The sequence below is a fragment of the Merops nubicus genome, unplaced genomic scaffold, assembly GCF_000691845.1.
Source record: "Merops nubicus isolate BGI_N331 unplaced genomic scaffold, ASM69184v1 scaffold8114, whole genome shotgun sequence".
Classification (NCBI taxonomy): domain Eukaryota; kingdom Metazoa; phylum Chordata; class Aves; order Coraciiformes; family Meropidae; genus Merops; species Merops nubicus.
The window spans coordinates 33930-59187 of NW_008602214.1; the positions used below are offsets into that span (position 1 = coordinate 33930).

Here is a 25258-nt window from a genome sequence, read left to right on the forward strand (position 1 = left end):
ACATTTTGCAATTTTTGACAGGTGGTTAAGTATTTTCAACCCTTTCTTTAAACAATCTTAGCATGCTAATAATAAAAAATTTTGACTATAACTAATACAGAAAATTAAAAAAACCCAACCAAATAAAAAAGAAACAACACACAACCAACTTTAAAATATTGTTTTATCTGCTTAAACACTGAGGTCGCCTTGGCATACTTATTGCCTCCAATTGCTTACCAGGAAAACCTTCAAAAGTGATTCTATCCCCGGGTACTGCCCCAGGGGGAGGAGCCAGAATTTCCACTTTTTCTGGAGAGCTGGCACACATCACCATAGCTTGAGATACTACTCCTCTCATCTTTGCAGGCTTCAAGTTACAGAGTAGTACTGCCATCCGATTCTGCATCTTTGGAGGGAGGAAAAAAGAAGGATTTGAGTGCTTAAATGCCTTATACTTTTGAGGACTCTTAATTATTTCAGTATAACAACTGAATTATAATGAAGACACCTTAAAAAGGATGACAGAAGCATACAGCAACAGTCAATTTTAAATGCCTGCACACTAGTAACAAATAACATTTAAACCACTTAAAAGTTGGTGAGTGAATAACAGACTAAATGCTTCATTAGGACATTTATGGAAATATATAATGTGCAATTTGGAAATCAAAAAATCAGGTAATGTATTTCACCAACAGTCCAGCTCTACTCATTCTAGATGACCACTTCAGTCTACTTTCAATACAGCAGTATTAACCAAACAATTTCAACTTCATAATAAAAAACAAGCCAAAAAAAACCCCACTATACAAATAAGACTATCTCACAGAAAAAAACCTGTATACTGGAAGAGTACAGGTGTTTTACACAATTATCTCGTTTGAATCTTAAGTTTTGTCTTAGATAAGCCAAATGCTTTGTATTTTTTTTTTTGGCCACTGAAAATGACTGGATATAGATTGTGTACTGCACTTGGTTAGAGCAAAACTGTAGAACTAGGTTTCTTGCTTTGTTTTATTTTAACAAAAATCACAATACTAAACCAGAAAAAACATACTTTGGGGAAAATGCCACATTTTAGCCTAGAAAACAAACCACACTTTCAAACTGAAGAAAAGTTAACCCCAGAACATTCCTAAGATACAGACAGAAATTAAGGAAGCCTTAATTCCTACTCCTAGTGCACATACATAAACATCCATAGTTTTAGATTTCAGTCATTGTGCATTGCATTATAAACTTTAAATAGAACTAATACTTAATAAAAGTCATATGATGAAGTATTTGGAATACCACATATTTTCCAAGTAGAAAATTTTAAAAAGCAAAAATATAAATATCCAAAATGAAGTTGTTATAATGAAAAGCTGATCTTGCATAAGTTTCAAGCCAGCTCATGGACTGCAAATTTCTTAAGTTATTGCTACTCCAATAAATAGCCCAAGACACAAGAAACAGCAGAAAGATGTCAGAAACTCTCAAATGCAAGTTGTAGATATTATCTAGCACTGAATAACAATTAGCAAATGGATATACAGACTAAAAAGAACTTACAATATTTCTGCATTTGATACTCAACTTTAGTTTGACTTACTGGAAAAAAATCCTACGCTTCAGAGCGCTGGTCTTCTACTACAGATTATACAATTAACAAAACCAGCTGCTTTAATACAGAAATGAAGATCATCATCTTCAACGGCTATCAGGAAAGAAAACCAAAGCAGCACCACATCCTTCCTTTCTCTCCAATCACAATGGCCCAAATGTTTGCATATATTGCCTGAGATCTCTGTACGAGAAGTTGATTACTATTACAAAATTAAGAAGTATTTATCAACATTTCAAACATACACATATCCTAGTGAAAGTGATGGGAAAAGGTCTTCAAATGCGTTTGAAAAACTAATACACATGCAGCGTTTTCACAAAGAAATGGTAAGAAAATCCACAAGGTTAAATGAAACAAAAAGAAAAGCCCACCCCAAGACAGTCAGCCAAAACCACAACATTGCTATTTCAAGTGTTTTTTTGTTAATTGTGTCAATACCTGGTCCAGAGGAACATGTTTAACTAAACCACTGACAACAGTCCTTGGGCTTGTTTCACCAACATCCACTTCTTCAACATACAGAGTGTCTGCATCCGGATGCTTTTCGGCAGTAATAATGCAGCCAACACGAAGATCCAGACGAGAAACATCTACAGGTTTTGCATCACTACTTCCAACAGCTGGCTGCTGTTTCTTCTCCTTCTTTTCACCTAAAAATAAAGTTTAGCTTGTGAAACAAACATTTTTCAAAAAAGCATAAATAATATTGTCCTGGTTTGGGGTCGAACAGGGCTGGTGCTGTTCAGTGATTTTAACTTTTCAGCTAAAGTTCTTCTAATTAACTGCCTTGTCTGAAGTTAGCAGCATGTTTTTGCAGACCGCCTGCTTTCAGCAGTGACAACATTCCATGTTTAGAGTTACTGCCAGGGACTGCTGTGCTGATCAAGGTCACTGCTAAGCTTCTGTACCATACAGAGGGGGGCAGAAAGTAAAGCTGCACCTGTGGGGAGGAGTGGACAAGGTAAGTGACCCTAAGATTCATTAATGGGGTAATTCCATCCCATATCCCTCATACTTGGTAAAATCTGAAGGATCAGGAGGGGCAGCCCTTCCATCACCCCTTCTATCTCCCTTCCACCTTCTTCCTTGCTTCTGCTGGTTTGCAATGGCCAGAATCCAGGACAACTTCATCCATTCTGCCTTTGAGGCTGAGCCCTGTGTTCCTAAACTGAGTTCCAGAATCCAGCTCCTGTGCCCAGTGGGTCTGTGGCTGAGTCCAGCCTGGGACTCCCAGGTGACGGTGACGTATTGACATGGAGCGGGGGGGAGGTGGGTTTGATATTTATTTGGTATATATTTGTACATATTCTATTTTCTCATCATCATTACTATTATTAGTAGTGGTGGTATTAAAAGCTCCTTTTCTTTTCTAGTTGGTAAGTCTTTCTCCCTTATTAACTTTCTCTTTACCCCGGGGGGGTGGGCGGGCAGGGTGGTTAACAGCATCTGTTATCAGTTCTGGAGTTCTGGAGGTGGCCCTGACCCCAAACTGTGTCAGCCCTGAATAATATCCAGAGAAGTCTCACATATGAAGTTTCCAAGAAATGGAACTAAGAACGTGTGAACAACAAGACAGACAATAGACAAGATAGGTAACAAAAGGCAGAAGGATTTGAGATATGTCACAATTCCATCAACTTCAAGACTAGAAAGAAATTTTACATATTGGTTATTTTGACTATTAAATACTATACCTACAATAGATGTTGAACTCCACAGAAATAGCCTGTTCATAACTACTATTTAATGTTTATGCTGTATTTCACCTTTTTCCAAATACAGTCACTGAAAGAAAAAAAAATATAGACTGCCTTCCAAATTTGAGTTAGTTATACAAGATGAAAAGAAATACAACACAAGACAGATTTATTTTTCCTTACCAACTGAATACTTGCTCTGTAGCCACTGAATACTTGAAGAAAACAGTTAATTGCCTGATATGACACGTGGCCTCTGCTTTTATATATACAGCTCTGTGGAATATTGATGTGTCAAAGGCTGCAGTACACCAAAAAACATGAAGTAACTTACAAGCCTGTGTGCAGCTCATCAGATAAATGGAAGAGATACAGTGCCCTATCAGCATAACATCCAGACTCTGAAAAGCTGTACTGATCAATTACTACTAATTTGAATAGAACGCCTCTAAAACACAAGTTTAAGTTACAAGCTAGATAACTGTACTTTCGTAAAAGTGTAACAGACACATCTTTCCTTCTACTAAGAGATTTTGTTAAACAGAACTCAATACAGACAACTAATGAAGAAAAACAGGTGGGAAAATGTTAAGAAACCTACATACCCTTCTCCTACGTTTCCTGCCTTTTGCCAAAACCAGATTATGCTATCTGCCTGTGTCCTTTACATAGTACTTCTCTCTAGCTACACAATTTCACCAGTGTTAACATCAATGTTTCTGATCAGTTCTGATGCAAGTTGACTGCCTTTAAGAATTTTCCTGTAAAAAAGTAAAGCAGCATACCTAGAAGATGCAGAAAACTGCAACTCAGCACTCTTCCTTTACTATTATGTTATACTATTACTGCTTGCAAGGTATTTTGCTGGTCTGGTCTGTGCCTTTTGCTTGCACTGTTTCCATAGCAGAAAACAACAAAAACCAAGCAACCAAAAATAAAAAAAAGAAATCACAACCCAAAACCCAAACTAAGTCTCAGAACAGAAAGCCATCCAGTCCACCAAAAACTCTAAAATTCGTACCCTCTTCTCCCTCCTCCACCCACCCTGTTCTTTTCCCTCTTGTATGTATTTTGGTTTTGCTTTTTTCTGTTGTGGGGTTTGGAATGTCGAGAGGAATTCAGCCACATTAAAAGAAAATTGGCAACCCATTTAAATAACAATCTGTAGCTTACCTATGCCCTTAACTAGCTTCAAGTACTTCCAAGATTTTAAGAGCTAGCACACAACCCTTCATACTGTGGCTATACAAACCATTTCTCTCTGTGCCCAAAGTGATGCGAGAGCACGTGCATGAATTAGATGCCTTACAAGTCTATCAGAGCTAAGAAAACTGAAGTACCTTTTTTTTCTACTTTTTCCTTCTTTTTTTTTTCTTCATCTTCACTTTTAACTTGATCTTTGGAAGCAGATGATGAAGCTGCTGTAGGCTGTGGAACACCATCTGAAAATGAAGCTGTAGAAATGGTTGTACCAGGAACTGCAATCTGTTTTACTAAAATGCAAAACCACAAGAGTTAGAAGGAGGACCAGTACTTTGAACACTATGACATTTTAAGCTACTAACATAAATGAAAAACTAGAGAGAACTGAAAACTTTGCTTAAAATACCTGAACCACAACCGCTGAGTAGTGAAGCACAACACTACAAAACACATTTCAGAACTCAATCTATGTATGATTACTCCTGTCACTTTAAGAACAAAACCTTTGACTACATATCTTCTAAGAAGAAAGTGCTAAACACAAGAAAATATATAAGCAAACCCAGATTCTTTTGGTAGTTTATTTCAACATCTAGCTATTTCTGCTACTAACACCTTGTTTCTCATTTGTCTAGCTTCACTTTCTAGCTACTAGCTCTTGTCCTACTGGATTATATGCATAGCAAATTACAGCATAGTCACGTTTTTATATTGTAGTCAGATCATTCCTCAACTCTTTTTTTCTGATAAACTGAAGAAACTGACCTTGAGTAATCACATTCTAAGAATTTACCTGCAGCTCTAAAATTATCCAATGATCCCTTACTTCCCCCTTCCCTAAATTCTCTGTAAAGCATGGAATCAAAAATTGAAAACACACTGTTTCTAATTTATATTACCACAGATTTTCTATTAAGCCGCTGCCCATCTATACTTTGAACTATGGCTTGATATTCCACAGAGATTAAATACTCAGAGTATCAAGAAATGTTAGAAATTCAGCAATTTCTAAGTTATTATAAGGAGTCATTGTCATCAAATTCAGGGCTTATTATGAAAGGCATCGTACAAGAAAAGAACCAGCTCCATGTTTGATTTAGATTTGGCATATGTACCTGTTAGGCTTGCAGCCTACTACAATGTTGGAATTGAGAGAATTGGCATAGACATGGAACCTAGGAAAGTCTAGAATTTGTAAGAAATGCTATAAAGTCACAAACTAGAAGATAAAAGCCAAGAAGAATTAAAATAGTTCTGATCATATTTTGTGGCAACTAGATCTATGTTGTATGAGGACAGGAGTTATTTTCCCCACCTCCATTTCGAATTTCTGCCTGAATCAGCTCCTGTTTCAGTCCTTCAATTTCTTTCTTCAGTTTAGCATTCTCCACACGGAGCTTCTTCTCTTCTCGGAGAGATGCCTGCAAAACTAGAGTAGATGCTACATTAAAAATGACGAGTTTCACTAACTAGCATTCAGCATTTTGCAAATAGAGGAAAAGTGAAACATGGCGTGCTAAACACCAAAAAAAAGTGGAAAGTTTTAAGGAATATATCATCAGAAATATTTTGGAATACTTTCTTTCTTGAAATAGCCATTTTTTACAATATCTAAGTACTCAAGTTGCCTCTCAAGGCACTACCTTCTCGGTCCCCTAAATAGACTCACAAGAAAACATTCTAAGAAACCTATTAGGAAAAGCATGAACATGTTTGTAATATGGAGCACCTTAATTCACTGATATCAATATATACAAAATATCAAAGTTGAAGGCACAATACTCCTGAGACAATCCCATAGTGGTGAAAAAGCATTAACACGTTCAGGCAAATGTGTAGTCTCATATTCTTCCCAACTTCTTTTCTCCCCTGAAATGGACTAGCTTTCTATCAAATCTCCTTAATCTGTTTGTGTCATTAATCCTTCCTCATTCATGCTTTTCCCACTTCAGAACAAGAAGCTTCAAAAAAACCCACAAACCACAAGACAGTGAAGTGGTGCTACTATTACTAGCTTTATCTTGGACAACTTGAAATACACTTAAAAAGCTGACAGCACCAATGAAGTTGTCCATGTTCTCATTTTTTGCTGTGAGCATTTAATGTCAACCATCTGGTTAAACCAGTGTATCATGAGACAGATAATTCCTTACTAGCTTTCTCCTTGAGCAGAGCAACTTGTTGCTTGAGGTATTCAATAACTTGATCGGCCTCTGCACCCTTCTGCTCCAGTCTGTTCAGTACTGCATTGTTGGCTGCCATCTTTACCAAGAAACGGGCTAAAAACCTAGATAAACAGACAGTTCAAAATTAGTGACTTCTTTACATAGTACCACTACCATCTCTCACCACACGAGGCATTTCTAAAATCATCTGCTGAATAAGAATATTTGCTAAGGGAACAAGCTGGGCTCCCACCTCCTAATACAAAGCCCTAACAAAACGCAACGTTAAATGGAATCTGATGTTTGACAGATGCTTTCACATACTTTGAAAGAGAAGTTACTTTTCTTCTCAGCTGCAGAAAACATGTTCTTCCTTCATGAAACAAAAAAGATTCTACCTTCTCAGAAAGGTATGAATAAATCAGGGGAAAGAAAAAATAAAAAAAAAAAAAAAAAAGGAAAAGGTTGGACAGAACATTGTATCCTAGTTTCAGCTAAAAAAAATTAATTAAGTGTATGCAGAGTTCTATTGAGACTAAGGAAATAGAAACATCCCACAAAAATTTACAAACTTTTAAAATAAATTTATTCAGAAATAAAAGGCCAGACACAGAGGTAACAGATTAAAGTAGCAGGAAACACAAATGACCAGTAAAAGCAAGAGCACAAATAAATGTTGTCTAACGTTCTTTTAGGATGATCAACTCCTTTTACTGTGTTTCTCTAACATTCCAAAAATTAACCGTGCCTTGTGTATAGCCCTTATTTCTAGAAAGCCATCAAATTTGGCCTATTTCCTTCTCTGCAACATTTGTGTCTAGCTATAAAAGCTGAAATACTTGCAACAAAACAATGAAAAACAGCTACTGTCCTTCGTAGCTGCAGCAGACAGTGCTTTCACCCTCCCACCCAGTATCTAGATGAAGAAAGAATCTGGACTAACAGCTGCCTCATCTGTAAATCAAGAAAACTGATTATAGGTGGAAGAAAAGACGCTTTGCCTGCCAAAGAGAAGAACTGGTAAGAACATGACAATCCAGATGCATGCACTGACTACTCAAGTTTATCAGAGCTCAAAACCACATCTGCTCATATCAAATTGGCAGAAAACTTCCCATTTTATTTCAATATCATTCTGCCACTATGAGCTAAAACTGTACAAATATTCTCTGTTGGTATTTTGAACAAAAGGCATGCTGAAGACTAAACAAGTTTAGAAATAACTGACAGGTAAACTGCTACAACCACACTCATGCCAGTGTCAACATATCGCCTTTGCTGCATTCTCAGCATCTACCTTACATTTGACATCCCATCTTCCATTACAAAGAACTTAATTCTCCACAGCTATATAGTTATTAAAGAAAAAAAAAAAAGTAGAAAACAACAAAACTGGAAGGGTGTAATTAAAAGTTCTCAAAGGAAAATTCACAAAGCCAGAGAGAGATGCAGTGGTCAGGCGATGCATGGGGTATATTACCCCTGTAAAAGTGATGAAAGAACCAACATCTTGCCTTCCTTGCAATCTAATACAATCAAAGTCTGGTTTACACACACTGTTTCGCTTAAAGATGCAAGAGTGTTGCTGCCATCACAACTTCTACTCATCCACAACAGATTTTTCTTTTGAAAGAAAGAAACTCTTGTGGAGAGAGCAGTAAAAGCATCTCTCCAGGACAACAAAAGTGATTTTAATATTCAAATTAATCTCTGTTAATAGGAAAATAATTTTGTTTTCATGTGCAGTCTGAAAACAGAAGGGTTTAAAATAGAAAACAGTGATCCAATAAGTTACTGATTTAGATGTCAAATGGAAATAGACATAAAACTATTATGGCACAACACAGCATAACACAAAGCCCAGGGTATTACTGCCTGCATACCAGTAAGATTTCTTGCAAGCTACATATTCTCTCCAGGGAACACACTACTAACAGGAGAAACTTTGCCAACAATAACAGAAATGCTACTAAAAGTTCAAAGTGAATAGAATTGGTACATTTGGTAGGTTTTAGCCAAGTTGGCTAATGAACTGAAGATCTGGAAATGAAGTTACATGATTACAATGGGTAGACATTTTCCCACTTGTCAAATAAATTTCTGTAAACCTAGCATTATAATAATACCACAAAGGAATAGGTATTTCTGATACTAATCTAAAGAGCCAACAGGCTGAAATGAACTGCTGTACAGGCACAGGAACCCTTACAGCAGAATGGTAAAACTGTATCTAAAAAGGGCAGATTAAAAAAAAAAGTTAAGATACACCTTTTATTATAAATCACAAAACACATTACAAACAATAGCACTGCAACAATCAAAGGTTGAAGATTTTTTAGATTTTTTTTAAATGTTCCCCTACTTCCTTTGCCCTCTATTACCCTGACAGCCTCCCACTCCACAAACAACAACAACAACACAAAAAAACAAAAAAAAACCCAAAAAAACAACAAACAACCGTCAAACAAGCAACTCTTATTGGTGATATAAACTAAAAACAGGAAAGAAAACTTGGAAGAATATAGCTTAAGAACCAAAATCATATCTCACTACAGATAGATTCTGACCTGTTTTGCAGAAAATGTTCCAGAGGCCAAGAGAAAGTAAAGTCACTGCATCCAACTGTGCCTAATGAGCTGCTTTCCCTTCAAACCAAAGTAGTTCTGGAAACCAAAGGAGTAAGCATATTCAGACCTTCTGAAAAGGGTAACCTCCTGAAGTTACCTGGTTGCTCAGCTAAGGGCAACTGTTTCATGTCAGACCTCTGAGGACTACTTTGCTACCTGCAAGACATTCAGAACTATTCCAAAACCCACTTGCTCCACTATAATGGAATTCAGCCTTCAAATGAAGTCCTGCAGTTATTTGTGTGTTGATATGTAACTTCATGAAAGTTCTTTAAATTGCTCATCATTCTACTTGATGACTGAAAGAGTTGCCTATCTTCTTTTAAACAGGAAGAATTGCCTCCTGCAGTCCTCTTAAGTAGCTGCAGTAGCCTCACAGGAGAAAACAGGCGTTACTCTACTCTGTTTCTCAAGAACGTGTAATATGGAAGGGTCCCCAAAGTGGCAAACTCTTTAACAAATCAAGACTTCTTATATAGTACAAACGACACCAAAACTTCAACGTTTTACAAATACTGGTTTATCAACATTGGGCTTGACCTTAGAATATATCTAGATCAAAAGAACACACCAAAGAGATGCTAAAAACATACACCTTGTTGTAGCTTATTCTTCAACATCAATATTCTGTTTTTAAAAGCATGAAAAAGCCAAAACCTCCATAAAATTAATGACAAGATTTCAAACTTAAATTCTAAAAATTGTTTTTGGAATCTAGCCATAGTCCAAACATGGAACCAATTACTTTTCACTATTGGAAAAGCAATCGTTTAACCAAAAAAACAGCAATTGGAAGCGTGGAAGCCAACTGATTCCCAAAGCCTAACATAATTAGCTCTAAGCATTCCTTTTTCCAGCTGGAGGTTAAAAAACCTCAGTGCCTCGAAGTTCTCATTTTTTTTTTCCTTGTGGTATTTGTTAATGCCAACACACAAAGATTACTAGCTGTACAGGATCCAACCTGCAGGCTTCTCAGCAAGACAGATCAACACGTTCTCCATATATGCATCGAGTACAGCCATGGCAGTGATGCAGCTTTATTTCAGCATTTCCAATTCAGCCAAGATTTGCTCTGCTCTCCGAGATGACAGGCATCTTACTTCTTGTTCTCATTCATTCCTACGGGCCTCAATGCAACACAACCAAACACCAAATGCGTTTCAGTTGCTCACCCTCAGCATGTGTTGAGATAAAAAGTTGCTAAATGTTGTCTCAAACAATGAAAACAAAACAAAATTGCCACAAGTGTCTGCTTCTCTCATTCTCTCTCAGACATCCACCAACTCCTCTACAAGAGGATAAACTTTCACAGCTTACCACACCTAAGCAGTGATCCTCATTGCACAGCTGCCTCACTGCCCCATCATCGTTCTTCACTTTGTGCGCATTATGGAGGAATCAAGTATTTTTTACAGCAAAACCAATCCTGCTGATCTTTAGCAGACAGCAATCACAAGATGGCCTATCTAGCATAAAATATGCCTTGCAGAGAATGCCATGTTTATGATAGCTGGCAATCAAGACCTAAGATCATGCAAGGAACCACTACAGGAGAAAAATGTCTGCAAAAAGACATGTTTGCTTTTCAATTGAGATTCTCTGTTCAAATTAAAAGTTTGTCATTATGAAAGAGAACTAGTGGGATCAGCCTTATTTTAAAAGTTATTGACAAGTTAATTTTTCCAATGATAAATAAAGTTAATGAATTCAAAATATAGAGAAAATATTTAATGACAATTCATTTTCCCATACTTGTCCTCTTAAGTCTCAAGGAGCTCTCAAATTAAACTCCTTCTCTTGTTTTGTGAGACATCTCAAGATGCTTTCTTGTGGCCGACTCGTACAGCAAAGTATTCTACTGCCTGTGAAAAACAAAATATCAACAATTACTTTGTTTCTGCAAAAGAAAAGTATTCAAAGACTTCTGCCTGAGCATCTTTTATTGAGTATGGTCATTTCTGGCAGACAGTCTTACAAAAAACAACCCCAAAACATAAATACAATAGAACATGCCAGCTGTTTGCCAGACTGTACTTTCCTATGCTTTACACTTCTATAAACCGTCAGGATGCAGTGAATTAGGTTTAAGAATCTCACATCGCACCTTTTTATTCTACAAAGTAAGGGACAGTAGTGAGCAGATCAAAACAGAAGAAAAAAAAGAAGAGAAAGGAACTACGTTATCTTTCCTAAACCAAAGCAGCAGTGCAACCAGGAAGCTGTTATAACATGTCCCATCTCCTGTCTCAGAGAATCTGGATTCATGCTTTAAAAAACAGTTTTCTCTTATACGTTCCTCCTAACTTCTGATAAAGTGTTCTAGATCTGATGCTGTAAGCATCCTTGGCTAAGATTTACAATATCTGATTTGATTTCACATTTCCGGTAGAAAACCTAAAGGTTTATTTTCCAAAACTATGAAAATTTAAACTATTAGAAATCCCTGTGAGCTACAACTAATTAGTTTGAGATCAGCTTGACTTGATTGTCTTCCTCCACTCTTAAGCAGAGAAGATCAGCAAAAGCTCCCAATTTGTCATTCGGGAGGCAATGGTCTGTAACATTCAGTTACAAACTTGCAGTTACATAATTCTATTGCTAGGACATTTTGGAAATAGCTATATTCAGTAATTTTCAGGCACTTACTTATCACTACCACAAACAGTTGGCTGTTTCACTGGCTTTAACCTCTTACACATTGTAAAATGCACTCATGGCTTTTACACCCAAATATTCCTTCCCAGGAAATGCACTTCTAAAAGATTAAATGTTTCTAGGCTTCAAATGACAAAGAAAAATCAGATTTACTTAAACAGAAACACGTTTTTTCTACAGTTTTATCTGCAGAAAAATACAATTCCTTAATCACAAAATATAGTAAGACATGAAGCTGTTCACAAACAGGTTTTAAAAAGGTGCCTTTTAAATCTACACAAAAATAGGCTAAGGTATCAGTGAATAGCAGTGCAACACTGAAGAAAGAGAACAGAAATACGTTAGGTATTAGATACACTTTTGCATTACTTGAGACTAAATCAAAGTCCTAGTTTCCTCATAACAGAGCAAAAAGATACAGTGCACCCCATTACATCAGTTAAGATGTAATGACCAGCTCATTTGTCTTTCAGAATTAAGTATATTGTTAGCTCTGCGAAGGAAGAACGGGTGTTTTCTAAGTCTCAGGTTGTCAAAGTAAGTTTGGGGGTAATTCTTGATCTCTCTACAGCAGTGAGCAGCCAAGGTTCTTAATTGCTAGGAAGCTGTATTCAAGAAACAAAGATAATGAGAGTAGAAACTGATGTCATACGAAACTTAGATACTGATACTAGAGGGGGATGTAGAAAACTTAAACTTGTACCCAATTAACAATAGCCAATTAACAATAGCAGGAACTACTTGGAACTGTATCTAAACTGGGCTATTTGGGCAAATAAACTGAGAATGACCATTAATCATATCGATGACAGTTGTTACTGGGGTAGAGCTGCTGTTACCTGTGTTCCCTGCATAAATTTACACAACTAAAAAAGCAGTTTAATGCCCTAAGTGAACACATGTAAATGATCAAAACGTAGACTCTAACCTAGGTCCTTCTCCACACAGAGCAAAGACCTACCAAAATATTTCTGGTAGAACACTGACAAACACTTGAAAAGCAACAACTAGCAATAGTAGCATAACTAAAACCAAAACAAACCAAAAATCCACTGTATTTTTGTCAAGATTTTCATCAATACAGATAACTTGTATTCTAAAACTGCAAAATCTAGACATTATCATCAAAGAAATCACTACAGAACCTCATTTTTTTACTCTCAGTACTAGATTAGTGATCATCTACCAGGTATTAGAAATGTGGCACTATAGAAGATCAAATTAAATTTCAACTATTATCCTTGTATTTTGCTGAAGAACAATTTTTAATCTGAGTAACATGGAATTACAGCCTAAAATGTATGAGGGTATTATTATTAAGTATGGCAATACAGTTTTGCAGATTTTTAACCGCAAAACAACATAAGAATTTTATCTTCTTCATTCTCCTCAAACAAGTGATTGCTATAACCAGGTCTTCGAACAGTTGAACAGCTCTATTTTTTATTTTTTTGGTTTGAGCACTTAAATACGACTTTTAAGTATTCATAAGCCCCTGTGTAGTCAGTATTGAAAGCCAAGCAGCAAATTTTTAGGCAAAGTTGTACATTTCTGCCTTATGTTATTTCAACTCACATCTTTCGCACTGAACGCCAGAATAACTGCCTTGCAGATTTCCAAACTAATGTGTCTAACATAGTCCATCCAACCAGTAATGCCAGCCCTAAAGAATGCTTTGCTAGCTCTGGGGACTACAGTCCAACCCTTCTGGTTGCCAGATAAATCAAGCTCAATCTCAGCTGCAGACAGGTCTTTTAGCAGTCCTAAGAGCACAATCCTCCCTATTTTACGGGGCTGTAAATAGTAAAAACACAACTGAATTTTTTCATATTGAAAAAAAATGCTGGAGCATGAAAGATATGTTTTTAAAATGTGATGGAACATCACACAAAAAAGGTTCATCCACTGGTACCAATTTTGATGCAACAGAATCTCTTCAGTAATGGCTATTTTTAAAAATTAAGACACGTCGTACCTGAAAGGGAATGATGTACTAAAGTCACAAGCAAGTCATAGCATTAATGAGACACACAAAATATGAAATCTATGAGAAGCAATGAATGAAGAAGACAGGCATATGTTAGAACAAATAAAGGTAGAGGCATGAAATTTTTCCTTTAAGATTATTATGACAAGCTTAGTTTGAACGAAAATGGATCTCTTGGATCTTGTATGATACAGACCATTAGAAATTCAATAGTCAGAGATAAAAACTATTTTAATATTTTGTTCAAGTTTCCATTTTCAGACTTAATAGATGCTGCAACGTAGTAATTAGCTGTGTCATACCTCAACACTACAGCTGCAACACTCAAAAGTGTAAGGGTAAGTTAAGAGTACTTGCAATTTCAATCCTATCCTGGCTGTAAGCTTGTGCTAAATTTGTATTCAGGGAGAAGCTTCTGCTAATGCTTGTCTCAGTCCAATTCTGAATTAACTTTGTATGCTTTCCTAACCCCAAGCAGACACTCCAAGGACTAAACAAAGCAGACATGACTACAAGGAGTTCTGTCCAGGTTAAGGCAAAAGTCAAGTCACTTGGATGTGGTTTGTAACAACATTTTTGCCTTCAGAGCTATCAAAATCCTTTAGTAATGAAAACTGCACAAAATTATAAATAACTTCATTTATGAATCTGAGAAGACTGAGCAGTAATTCAATCAACATGGACGGCTCACAATGTGGCTCAAGAAAAGAAACTTCTTTTCACTGCTTGACTTAAACCTCTGCAGGTCACACAGCCACTATATCTGCCAGGTCCCCTGGAAGCTCAGGAGATTCATCTGGTTGTGCTTTATATTCCAGTCTGAAATTTAAGTAGCAGCTCATATGCCAAAACAGTTGGACAGCCTTATGTATTTTTTCCAGCAGTGTGTATCTTTTTGGATCCTGCTGCATTAATATTTTAACAATACTATCAGAATTTTAGGGTAAATGATCACTAGGTGCAAAAGGAATTCTCACATAAGTCTCTTGATGGAAAAGATGCAACACCCACAACACACTACTGTGTTCCTTTGACCTGAAGCACAGATTTCCAAGCCCCATACACGTCCAATTCTTTGGAACAGAATTATTACATCAAAAGTTTACAGGGTTGTGGGGTTTTTTTAATTCATAAAAGCTTAATTTTCTGAACCATGATGTGTTCAGCGGCTATCACTGAATATAAAGAAAAAGAAGTATTTGCTACACACGCCTTAAAATAGTCTCATAAAATTCCCTCAACAGGTGATGGACTTTACAATTACAGATACATACATATGCCTATAAAATCAGAAATATAAATGGACTTAGCTACATCTGGACAAGTCTGCAAGGTCAGTAAATGCCACAGGAACTCAAAAAATCTGCACTGCAGGTCACCCTCTAGTGTTTACTGTGGAGTGAAAGGTTTCGATTACTGGTGCAGCTACAGAGTAAACTACATCCAAATCAGATAGAAGAATAATCAAAACTGCACTGAACTCTTCCTATTGATAACAAGAACAACACTGCTTCTTAGGCATTTCTTCTTTTTTTTAACTTTATCTTTAAAAAGTGAGCATTCACACTACCTCCTTAATTAAAAACAGGCCCAGCAGTTATAAAAAGGTAAAGAAGAAAAACATTTACCCCCTTTCACTAAGACAAGTCTCGCTTGAGAGAAAACTACAGTTTAGTTAGCTCTCCAAATCCAATCTTTTTCTTTCAGGTGTGTCAGAGCAATGAGGACAACAATACTTGTCAAGCTGCTAAAAAGGCACCTTTCTCCTCAGAACCCTGAAGAGTGTGGAAATAAGAATACCATGGCCAATGTATTTTATGTCAGCAATAGTCTGCAAAATAACAGTATTGGTTAGGTTGTTCACAGGAACATTGATCCCCCTCTTCAATTTTAATCCACAATATTCTTAGTGTCTGAAACGTGTCTAGTGGTTATGTTACGTAGTTCAACTGTGGTTAAAAAGTATCTTGAAATTTATCACTTTTACATTAGCATTAAATAATCAGCTGTAGCAGAACTAAAGGAAAACAGAACGTAACTTTTCGGTTACAGCAAGCGCTAAAGTTAAAAATAACCATTATTTACTCACAAAACTATTCTGCAGACATAATGCAGATGTACAGCAAAAGAATCAGTGTTCTCTAACTGCAACCGCATTAACAGTTGCTGGAATTTACTGAGGCAGAAACTTTAGGTATTCTTTTATGTAGGCCAAATAAAAGCTGAAGAAAATTGAAACTGAGAACGTGTGTGTTTGTGTGCACATGTGCCTGTGTGTAATCAATGCAAGAATAATGACAAACAGCTCTTAATAAGGAGCAACAAAGCTGTCAAACAAAGCTGTCAAACAAAGCTTTAAAGGGAAGAGCAGTCCTCCAGGAACTTCAAGCTTGCAGTTGCAGCATCTCACTAATGCAGGCAAAACCCTCCCACACACACTCAACGACCCAGTTTCATTCATCACATCAGTAACTGTATTTTCCAGTGATGAATTTACTCATATAATACAGGAAGATATTTTAATGACAAACTTTGGTAAAGATACTAACTTAACCTGCACAGAGAAAATTTATTCAGCTGTGGTATGAAAAGTCTGAATTAACTTTAAAACCTAAAGTGGGCTGACTATAACTAATCCTCAGCAGCCAGTAGCAGTTACATGTCACTTGAAAACCATATGCCAGCAGTAACAACCACTGCATATTCCTTGCATCAGCCTCAAAACACAGGTCTTTTCACCATATACAGACTGAAAAGACTTAAAACTCCTAGAGAGCATCTCATCTACTTAAAAAACAAATGTCCAGATATTAGTATTTATTAAGTGTTGTAACTAACTACTTTTCTGGGTCAGTGATTCTAACTTGGATAGTAGCAATATAGTAATTATTCTCTTTTGGAATGGAGAGAAAGCAACTCTGAAGAAAAAAAATTTCAGCAGATTTATTTTTCTGCAGATGAAGACTTCATTATTCCCAGCAGGAAAACAAAACAACTAACTTCTGAAGCAAAGACTGTACAACAACTACTTGTCAATCATTTCTAAATAAAGGGCAGAAAGCAACACTTCAAAGGATACTTGAAATCAAAATGCCAGATTCCCTTCTGCTCAGACACAAGCATTCACCAAAGAGTTATATTATTACATAGCTATTTCAGATCTTCTACTAATTTGAAACAAAACAAAATTCTACAGAATGATGTCCTTTGTATACAAAAAAAAGCCCATCAAATTTTCCTGTACAACAAATGCTGCTTATATATAACACATTCTTCTTTTTAAAATAAACTTAGTTCTTATTAACAGAGAACCACTGCTGAGATTTTTAGATGCTTATTCCACATTTTAAAAAACAAATCAGTTTGCCAAGACTGATAAATCAAATGTAAACCCCACGTGAACAAAGGACACTTTTGCCTATTGTAGTTATTCTAGCTTACACACAGAAATAACCTTCCCAAACCAAAAAGGGTTACTTGAAAGGATTATTTTTGGCCTGATTTGCTTTCTGTATTCTAAACTAGAGAGGAATATCAAGAGCTCTTTGGATTACCCTTTAGCACCCCTTGCAAAACTCCAGCTGTTACAGGACAGTACCCCCACCTTCTTCTCCCCTCTGTTAGTTCATTGCGTACATTCACAAAGAACTTCTCACTAACATGTTCATGTACTGGTATCCAGAAGAACTAAGTTAGGAACATCACTGTTACAAAATATCTGGGTTTATGAGCACTTGATAACCCAATTGCAAAGTAAGTATACTCAGTACTCCTCTTGGCAGAGTCCAAAACAGCAAATACAGTTACTAAGTTAGGAGTATGTTCGTCTACCTAAACTTCTGGATCACATCTCCTATAAACACTTAAGCACTGCTGGAGAGAAAGAACAGCAATATTGTATCTTTTAACGTTACTAAAAAAAGTAAGCAGTCCTGTAATTGCCTTTCAGCACCTTCTTTGCAGCTGTATGTACTAAGAAGCATTTGGGCTTCACAGCTTTTAAAATGTCTAAGATGAAAACAATATTCCCCCCTTTTAAAACTAGATCTATACAGAGAAAAAAAAAAAAAAAACAACACATACACAAAAAAAACTCAACCCAAACAAAAAATTAAAACTAAACAAAACCCTTGTACACTCATCCTGGGACACAGATGGCTGAGGTCCACTACTACAGCTGACAATATCTGACAAAAAAACCTCCAAGCACCTTCCAGGGAACAGCTGTACTTGACCTATGAATTCAGAGCTGCTTTTTTTTTCCATAGTTTAAGACAAATTGAGCTAAATTATAATTTCACAATGTTCCAAATCATTCTATTAAAAATCCAAACATTTAAAACAATTTTTCAATTAGAATACCTTGGCTTAGCATTTTCAGAAAGTGTAAATTTGCAGGTAGATTCTCAGTAAAACTTAAACATAAGCTATATGTAAAGGAAAAAAAAAATATCTGTGCTTAGTTCTTATCATTAGCATTATTTTATAGATGGTCATATGGATGTTAAATTACTTACCGACCATGATGTAGCAGGGTAATTCAATCCCTAAGAAAAGATTAATTTCCCTGGTGTACAATTCAGTGTCATACCCTAGCTGTCAGCAGTGACTTCCTTAGTATGTGACTCTTACCAATTACTAGAGCACTTCACACAGAAGGTTTCAAACTTTCCAGCAGGACAAGCACAACTGTGAATTTACAGCCTTCACTCCAGGGCAGCTACTACCAAGCCCAGCATAGCACCTCTTCCATGCCACGTGCAAGCTCCCGCGCCCTGGTGGGGACAGCAGTCCCCAGCTGCTGCAGCCAACTGAGCTGCTGAAGTGATCTGCTCACTTATCTTCAGGTTCTGAAACATGATGCCACTACAAAGCTGTGTATTAAACTGTAACTGAGAAACATTCAGGGATAGAAACCAGATCCAATAGCCATGGATCATTTCTTGAAGTCAGACACTAATCTTTAAACTATTAATTCATACTCAGTTGAAGTTATGTTGGAAACACTCCTGATGAGAAGGAAATGAAAATAAAGGTCTTATATAATAGCTCATTTTATGCCAAAAGATTGTACCAAATGTTCTCAAGAAGATATTTGCTAACTCAAGGCAACTTCTGATGATGTTTTATGCATTGCCAGGCACTTTCACATGTAAAAATCATCTCAGAATCTGTCTGCTCTTGGATAATTAGGATATGAGACAACACACCAGGGAAGCAGTTAAGAAAGGAACTCAATTTTCCCCTAATCCAGCATGGAATCTCTGTCAGTTTTTCCCCAGCATTCAGAGGAAAGAAGAATGGGTTCTTTAACATGAATGGTGCTTAATGGATGATTGTTAAACACCATATATATTGCTTTCCAATATGAATGCTAGTTTAAGATTGCTTCTCCACAGTTTTGAAGTCAACGAACAGTTTCTAGGCTGCCAATTTACATAAGTGGTATAAGAACTTAATTGTATAAAAAGTTGTGGAGTTAAAAAAAAAAAAAAAGCAAAACAACATAAAAGCTAGGTCAACAGAAGTTACTTCTTTTCTGGAATTTCTCTCTGAAAATTGTACATGGCAAAGAAGAACTTATCTAATTACCATTTCAGTAAAGTATCACTGTAATTTTCTTTAGAAAGAGAAAGTATCAGCAGGTGCTGTTACAGACCTCAATGACACATTTAATCCTCAAAACAGATCAGTTTCAGACTATCATGACTCAAGGCTGTTAACAAAACTTAAGAGAAACCTTAACTTTTCATCTCAGTAGGCAGACTATTCCCACACTTATCCCTTTAAAAGTATTTCAGACTTTTATTAATGAAATGTTCACACTCCACATGGACAAAGGGGTTTTAGATAAACCTCCCCTCTTCAGTTTCTATGCACAGAATGGGAGCCCTGCCCTTACCAGAAGGCCACTGACCAACTGACAATGTTCTAGCAAAACAGAATGAAGCAAAACCAAACCACAAATATGCAAGTGAACACTGGAAGGTGCTCTGCTCCAAGACTTCAAAGAGATTGTTCAGACACTGACTTATTTTCCTAGTTACTTTTATCCCCCCATCCCTGACCCAACTCCATGGGTGTGGACAACATTTGATGAGTAACAGAAGAGGAACAAAGCCAGGAACATTCAAAAGGAAGAATATACATGATGGTCCACAAACAAATTCTTTGGTGGTCATACACTACTGCCAATGCAGATCAACACTGGCCTGTGAGCAGCAGCATTAGAATTATTGGAGTAGATTAATTACCATAGCAAAAGAAATAGCACACAAAAACAAAAAGGCGATTGAATTCCTCCTCTTCTTTTTCCATTTGAACCAGCCAGTTATTTAAAATATGATATTGAAAACTAAAATTGCAAACCATTTTACAAGCTAGCAATAAGAAAGTAAGAGGCCACTAAGATCTGAAAAAGCCACCTCCTGCCAGTCCTGAAAAGCAGGCCATTTTTAAGATGTTTTCTTTAGGAAAAATAAAAAACACCAACCCCACAGGTCCCCCAAAGAATGTCAAAAACAGCATTTAGGAAAAATCCTATATATTAAACCGATTTTTTCTTCTTTTTTCCCCTATCACCTGGTACTACACATTATCCCCATATACAGACACATGCACACTCCAGGAGAAGGCCATGAATTGCATCATAAGCAACTGTCCCCTACAAAACTGGACAGGGATCTGGCACACTGAATGTTGTCACCAAGAACACCAGCAATTGCCATATCTGAAACCATGGTCGTTAATGGTTACAAATTTCTAATCATACTGAATTTAAAAGCATTTGTGACGAGCACAGAACATGCTCAGGCAAGGAACTTTGCTAATCTCACTCTAAACATGTATGCTTGGACTGTTTATGAATACTTGAATATGGTGACAATTGCAAAATGAATATGGTGACAATCTCAAAACACTTGGAGCCATCATGCTACCCAAGGAAACCAGTATATTTTTATTATGTTCAAAAAGTGCCTTCCCTTGTTCTATCAGACCTATTAAACTGATTGGAACCACAGGGGCCACACTTTCAGGAGGGAAACTACTGCTTGCAAAATGTTTCATCCTTGTTACAGACTTCATCATTAGAAGACTTCACAGCAAGTGCAAAGGCAACTAATGAATTAATAAACACAATATCACACGACAAACATTATAGAGAAGAACAAATCCTCACCTGGGAATCTCTTCCCTTGCCATGCCTCTCCCCTCCAATTTAAAAAGAAAAAAAAAAAATCATCATCAACTCAAACTTGTAATTTCTCTGGAAAAGAAGTGTGAGGGAAATGAAGAAATAAAGGAGAGGCACATCAGGAAAGGCCGGACTAGTCACAAATTGCTAGAGGCCAATTGTCTCAGCTGCTTCCCAAGCAATATTCACATTGCACTCATGTATAGTGAAGACCCCCCACAACTGCCAGAGATATGCTTTTATTCAGATTCTCTTTTCCTGTCTCTCAACTTTTTAAAGACACTTGAAAGAAGATGAAAAAGCTTGAAAGAAGAGCAGTTGTTTAGTCTACAGAAGAGAAGATGGATGGAAGACTTGCTCTTCAAACACAAAGGAAGTTGGTGTAAGAATAGGACTAAACTGTTCACCAGGTCTACTGCAGACAGTAAAAAACAAAGAAGATTTGTCAGACATTTGGAAAACTTTTAAGTAAGAGCCAAGGATGGAACAGGCTGCCTATGGAGGCAGTGGAATATCCATCACTGGAAGGTTTTAAAAACAGGTGAGGCAAACATCTGTCAGAAGTGATTAAGGGGTAACATATGAGAATGAACTTGAGATGTTTTGCTCCTCTTCTGCTAAGGTTTCTTCATTACACCCAGCATGACAAACCCAATAAACAAAACACAGGGATGTAAAAGAGGGAAATATTAACTTTTAAAAACTTTTTAACTCTAAAAACATCAAAGATCTGATTTATCTTGCTCTCACAGTTAGCAATCACCTGTAAAGTAAAACACCCATGTATTAATTTTGCTCTCACTCTGAACAAAGTGACCTCTAACATCATAATGCAGAGAATACTATGTTTTCTGGTTCCCCAAGACAAAAAAAAAAAAAAAAATTACAAAAACTTTAACTAGTGACTTACTGATCTGTAGTTACTAAGCCTAGTCAGCAAATCATTTTTCAGTCTTTGCTTAAAGGAATTTTTTTGAAAAAAAATAAAATAAAAAAAAAAAAAGGTTGCTTTGAGAAATATCAAATCATTTTGTAAACATTATGAGTGAGGATGGCTTCCACAACATCAGGTGAAAAAAAAAAAAAAAAAATCCATCAGAGACTCTGCTTCCACCCCCCCTCCCCCATTTAATACTAATGTAACTATGGCAGTGATTTTTTTTCCCCTGCTGTTTAATACTAGTGTAACCATGGAAATCAAAACAAAACATTGATTTGCCCCTCACCCCCAGCATGACAGGAAATCTAACAAGGGAAATGTTTCTTGGTGATGGTAATAAGAATCATAAGTTCAAAAATGTTATGGTAGGTACCAGATCTGTCTTCCTGCACATCTGATAAACTGTCCTTATGACAAGTGCTTTATTTTATTTTCATTATATAGATATTTCTCCAATATGTCTGCAGTGACTTGTAAAGTAAAGGGGAACTGGTAAGCATCTGAGACTCAATTTTTCTTTTCACTCCTGATCTAGACAAGTCTTAGGTAACACTTTTCTCCTATTTTGCACCTCAATACAACTTTTTTTCTTGCTAATTCTATATCCACTCTTCATTCTGATGCCATTATTTGAGTTCTTATCCTTCAGAAGGTAGAAGCTACCTCTGCTACTTCTTAAGGCTTTTTCAGAAATGAACAGAGTAACATGGCACCCATAAAATTATTCATTCTGCTTTAACATTTGCAGGGGTGGGAAGCTGAGAAACTGGTACTTTTCTGATTTGATTCTGCTGCCAGTCAGTACATTTATACAGAGCAGCTATTTTAGAAGTGGTCTGTTGATTCAGAAAGAAAACATACAAATCACTACAGCTGATTATTACCTTGTTATCTCTTACTCTCTTACAATACAAACTAGCACAGTTCTGTAGCACAAAATGTGCTGTATAACAAAAGCTCAGAAATATTTTGAAGGATTCTTACAGTATTTTCAGAAACTGTTTTTAAAGCTTCATGCCAATTGAACTGAGTGCACTGTGTATCTCATGTTACAGACTAATATAAACCCAAAGGTTTTCACTTTCTGCTTTAGTCTAATTTAAAGAAACAACACTCCTCCCCGATGTCACAAACAACCAGGTCTCTATGAGTTTATGCAAGAAAAACAAACAAAAGATTAAAAGATAATTTGGAAACACAGATCAAATTACTGTGATGCATCATTTAAATTCAAAATTGAGTGTGTCAAGCATATAGCACGAAATTTTGGTGAAAAACATTATGGTTAAGTACACGTATTTCAACATTCTCTAAATTAAGACTCTGTCTTCAAAAGTGTGATTCTACCAAGGATATTAAGCAGGCAACTTTAGAAAGAGCAAAAGCAGGAAAAGGGATGAATGTCACCAATATGCCTTGCGTGACAGAGCATTATGCACATGACATCTTCTAGCTCTCTTTTCAGGAAAACATAATGTGAAACTTCCAGGTCTGTAGGAAGTCAAAGACTGTAATAAACTGGAATCCTTTGATTTTCGGAAATAATTTTAAGAAAACACCATTAATTGATTTAAAGGCTTTTGCAAAGCTTTAGAAGTCCTAGGAGGTCGCTTGCTTGTCCTCATCATGGCATACAAACAAGATCATTGCTGGTTTTCTGGAAATAACAATAACATATTAGACAGACATCAGTCAAATATATTTAGGAGAAAAGCCATTACAGAGAACATCTTTCAGATCAAAATGATGAAAGAATATCTTTGGGTTGTCTGGCCTTCCTTTGATAAAGAGGCCATGGGTTAACTTGCCATTGTTAAAATCCTATTAAATTAAAGTTATCATGATGTCAAAGTAACTTCGTCACATCTTTCTACCTTAAACTTTTATTTTTCAGATTGTTTTGCCACTCACATGTACTTCATCATCAGAAGCATCAAGCCTTCAAGGTTCTAGGCCACTCAACTGTCCTATTATTTTCAATCAGATGGCCTGGTTTCAGATTTGCACAAATGCCCTTTCTTTTTTTTTAAGCAAATATCCCTTCTCATTTGATAACAATCTCTACAGGTAGTCTGCTGCTTCCAGCCTGGGGAACAAGAAGCTGTTCCCTTTTCTATTAATATTTAAAGGTGTGAAAGAAACAAATGCTCCTATAGCAATATACAGAAAACACACACAACTTTCATATTTGCAGCTGGAAAAAGACCTTCCAGAATCCAAATTTGCTGAAGACAGTTTTAAGAACAATTTTGACTTAAATCACTGTGCCATCAACATCTTGCACCTTCAGGATTCAGTGCTGATAAAACACCAAAGTAACTCACCAGTGTGTTTGCTAAAATTCTTTAAATTACCATAACAAAAATATATTATTAACCTGTGACAGGGTAGGGAGAATAACATCCAGTGTTCAAAATTCAAGTTTAGGACTTTATTTCACAGACTTTGTGCTTCCAAACATGCTTGGGCAGACCAACAGGCCTCCCAAATTATTTATTATTATTTAAACATAACTGGAGAATAGCATAGTAAATAAATGATAAGGGCATACATAAATGGGATGTTATATTTGATCACTATTGCCTCACCTTACAACAGATTTCATGTAAGCATCCTGAATTGCAAAACTATTTGTGAAAATCAACAATTGTATTAAAAAAATAAATACCTGAATTAAAGAAACAGAAAGAGCAGGAAACACAGGGATTACTTATTTTGCAATAGCGTTTTCTTCATTTTGCCAGCTGCTAAATCCAGCACAAAAACACCGGTTAGCCCAAGGTATACAGTACTTCACTCACATTGCTGTATGCTAGTTAGCTGCGAACTCGCAACCTAACAACAAACAAACTCGTCCCCGTTATCCAGTCCATGCATCCATGTACCGAGTACGTGCCGTATGTTAAATCTTGCAAGTACCTCTACTGAGGATGGACTAAATACTTCGTTCTACTCTGTTTTCTACTACTCGCTGAAGTCTATGCAAAAGTGTAACAAACGTATATATAATTTACGAAAACAAAGCAAGCACTTGGTTTTCAATGAGTAACAGCTGTTCCTACACAAAGCCCAGCAGACACTTTCCACGCTATCACAGCATTTCCCACGCAGGGAAATTCCCCTCAGAGGGACTGCAGCGGCCTCCCTATAACCCCGGACGTTCCAACAGCCCTGCGGTGAGCCGGCGGGTCGAGGCAA

At 36.6% G+C, this 25258-nt stretch overlaps 1 protein-coding gene across 1 annotated transcript in view; it reads right to left on the reverse strand.

The window, feature by feature from the left end:
• Positions 1-18592, reverse strand: part of AIMP1 (aminoacyl tRNA synthetase complex-interacting multifunctional protein 1) — a 25565-nt gene extending 6973 nt beyond the window's left edge. The window contains exons 1-6 of the mRNA XM_008938274.1: positions 18443-18592; positions 6645-6778; positions 5807-5920; positions 4629-4781; positions 2030-2241; positions 220-388 (exon numbers count right to left, since the gene is read on the reverse strand). Coding sequence (XP_008936522.1) covers positions 220-388; positions 2030-2241; positions 4629-4781; positions 5807-5920; positions 6645-6753 — 757 coding nt within the window. The 5' untranslated portion in view covers positions 6754-6778; positions 18443-18592. The remainder of the gene's footprint in view (positions 1-219; positions 389-2029; positions 2242-4628; positions 4782-5806; positions 5921-6644; positions 6779-18442) is intronic.
• Positions 18593-25258: the final 6666 nt, after the last annotated feature.